This window comes from Saprolegnia parasitica (assembly GCF_000151545.1).
Source record: "Saprolegnia parasitica CBS 223.65 unplaced genomic scaffold supercont2.854, whole genome shotgun sequence".
NCBI classification, from domain to species: domain Eukaryota; phylum Oomycota; class Saprolegniomycetes; order Saprolegniales; family Saprolegniaceae; genus Saprolegnia; species Saprolegnia parasitica.
The window spans coordinates 1-3,018 of record NW_012157248.1 but is presented as its reverse complement, the minus strand read 5'-3'; the positions used below and the strand labels follow the sequence as shown (position 1 = coordinate 3,018).

Genomic DNA, 3,018 nt, shown 5'->3' with positions numbered 1-3,018 from the left:
TTGAATATGGATTGATGTATTGATTCATTTTAGCGTTACTTGTCGCAGTAGAGAGATCGGAAGGTATTGGTTCGTGAAGCTTAACGCGCACTCTAGTTTGATCACCCTCGAGCATGTACAATGCGACAGTGCAGTTACATTGTAAGTTCTATTATGTATAAATCAAGAGAGCGACGGTAGCTTTACGGCTTGACGCGCTGCGCGACCGGCGACGAGGCGGCCGTGTTCGTCTTGGGCGAGTCGGTTTCGTGCACCGTACTCGATGCTTCGTCGTCCCCTTGTTCGCGGTTGGCGGGCTACCGGCGGATTTATACCTCTTCACATGTGGCAAAGAGAGAGAACGTACGAGGTTCATGGCCCAGTCGGCCGAGTCGAAGCGCTGACGATCGAGACGCTTGAGCAGGACGCTCTTGGCGAGATTCAAACACTAGATTCAGCATGGTGTCAGGACAGATAGCAATGATCGCGGCTACCTGGGGGTTGGCCATGCTGAGTCGGTTGGAGAGGTAGCTGAGGAGAATGCTGCGACTTGAAAAGTGATGTGCTGAAGGTGTCGAGAATCGGAGAGCTGGCATGTGTCGACGATCTTATCTTGGCGCTGATTGGCGGATGCCTCTGCCTTTTCTACCAATGCGTCCATCTAATTGGCTGAAATTAAAGCGAAGACGTGGGTAGCCTGTCATACTCGATGTTCTCGAACGTCTGTATCAAAGGAAAGAGGGACCCACGAGGTTCAACTGCGACGCCGGGACGAAGCCCACGGTGCCGGCTTTGCAGCGTTCGCGCGCCGCATCCACAACGCAAGTGAGTATACGTAGCGACGTGAGTCACGCAGTATCTTCATCCAACTCTGACAAAACGCCTCGCAAAGGCATTCTCAGGTTGCACCAACACCTCTGCAGAGTAGCCGGTGCCGGGCGCACCCAAGCATGACATGATCTCACGAGCTACTCTTATTGAGGACTTGGTGGCGTTGTGCGTGCGTCTAGTCGTGCTGGACGTGAGAAGAGCCGCGTACCGGTAGAATCTCCCTCTAACAATCGCTCAACAAGAAACCACCCACTTGAAAGGATCAAGGCTGCTACTACACTACTATTACATGTCGACACTACAGACATGTGCCGCAACCGATCGCTCTGTGGCATGTCGCGACGTCTTGCCCGTTTGCAGTTGAACAGCGACCGACTACGGGATAGTCGTAACCGACTAAACGTGGCAGAGACGTGGTTGGTGCATTTGGCGCCAAATTGGATCCACGTGGCGTGCCGAGAACCTCGTACCACAGAAGCGATTTCGCTCCGAGATGCTGCAGACATCCCCGTACGCGCCGCTGTACGGCTCCCAAGAGCAGCTGCCCGTCGTGCGCCGAAGCCGCCTGCAGACCTCGAAGCGTTGGCTCACGCACTATGGTCTTTTGATCATTATGGTCATGAACGTCGGGATCCTTGTCCTACTGGGATGGGACCTCCATACGTCGACGGCCAACACTGCCCGCACTTTTCCGACCGTAAATGTCGCCACAACACCCACGTAAGAATGCCGTCTCTTTTTCATTGAGACTCATCGCTGTCGTAGGGCCCCTAGAAGCACGATGACGACGGTCGTCGCACCAAACCTGCCCGTCAAGTTCAGCGTCGACCATGTCACGCCTTACAAGAACCAAGCCGGTCGCGGGACGTGCTGGGACTTTGGCACGATCGGACTCCTCGAACAGTCGTACCGGCGCCACGGCGTCTCGCAAGGCTGGCTCGCACCCCACGACTATGTAGCCTTCTCGGAACAAGTCGGTGCCTCTTCTCCAATCCAAGAACGGATTCCTCATGTCGGTAGGCGTACGGGATCGAAGTCGCGGCCATGTGCACAGGTCCAAGCACGTCGCCCCAGCAAAAAGCCTGTCGCATTGCCGACGACAATGTACATCTGTGCCCATTGAGAGCGTCGTGCAATGGTCGACTTTGAACTTGTAGATTTGGCGCAACTCGACCGAGGGCGGCGAAGTGCCACTGCTCTACTACCTGCAGCACGGCCTCCACGACGCCGTGTACCCCGACGCTGTCTGTCCGTACATCCCGACAATGGGCCACGACCTCGAATGCCCCGGCCTCGCCTTGCGCCAACAGGCCAACCCGCTTCGCTTTGCAGTCGAGGTATGAGAGCCCGTTCTTTTGTCAATTTGAAAAGGAATCATTCTAGTCGATGGAGACATACTATGAAGAAGCGACGATCAAGGCCCAACTCGTGGCGCGCGGAAGTGCCATGCCGTTTTCGACCAACATGGTGACCCTCACGCACTACCTCCCGTGCATTGGCGACCTCGTGACGGACCCACGCTGTGCGCCATCCGAGTGCCACCTCTGTCCGCCCGAGCTACCGCAAGCCACGTGCTGCATTCCGCAGTCCGGCGACAGCAGCGTGACAATGGAAGGCGAATTCGTGTCCCACTCGAGCATGGCCAGCGACGGCGGCCACGTCATGGTACCTTGGATGTGATCCGCTCATGACTGATTGCACATGGTATTAGCTGCTCGTGGGGTTCAACGACCTCTATGAGACGCGCGATGGCTTCACTGGTGGCTTCATCGTGAAAAACTCGTGGGCTGACGGTCGGTACCAAGGCAGTCATTCGATGCAGTACTGGATGCAGGCAAGTGGATGCTGGCAGATCCTATCTGAGTGTGCGGATCTAGAACATTTCCGAGTGGGAAGAGCGTATTCTGTGCCCCAACAGCTACAAGTACGTGCATTTCTGGTACCCACGCGATGCATTTCTACGTTGTCTAGTCCGTTCAACTGGTACATGGCGTCGGAGGAAGATGCGCTTGTCGGCATCGATGCCGTCTTGTCCGACGACTCGAAGCTCTACGCGCACCTCAACCAGATGCCACTGCATTTGCGCTGTAGCGACGCCGATGCATGCGACCCGTCGCTGGTCTACTTTGCGAAAAACCGCACCGACTATGGCGACCACATGTACATCATGTGCTTTTACGAGTACAACCCGTCGTACGGCACATCGAC

The 3,018-nt window shown here is 55.8% G+C and overlaps 2 protein-coding genes across 2 annotated transcripts; one reads left to right on the top strand and one right to left on the bottom strand.

The window, feature by feature from the left end:
• Positions 1-104: 104 nt before the first annotated feature.
• SPRG_17915 (hypothetical protein) lies at positions 105-582 on the bottom strand. The gene is made up of 3 exons (XM_012357327.1): positions 474-582; positions 347-427; positions 105-296 (listed from the first exon to the last, which is right to left on the bottom strand). Exons 1-3 carry the CDS (start codon positions 573-575, stop codon positions 183-185), a joined length of 297 nt encoding a protein of 98 aa, XP_012212717.1. The 5' UTR covers positions 576-582; the 3' UTR covers positions 105-182.
• Positions 583-1,303: 721 nt separating this feature from the next.
• Positions 1,304-3,003, top strand: SPRG_17911 (hypothetical protein; the record flags this gene model as incomplete). The annotated part of the gene is made up of 8 exons (XM_012357326.1): positions 1,304-1,530; positions 1,576-1,783; positions 1,831-1,914; positions 1,968-2,147; positions 2,194-2,475; positions 2,522-2,644; positions 2,688-2,734; positions 2,782-3,003. Coding segments are annotated over 8 exons (1,373 nt in total), but the record flags the coding sequence as incomplete, so codon positions are not given.
• Positions 3,004-3,018: the final 15 nt, after the last annotated feature.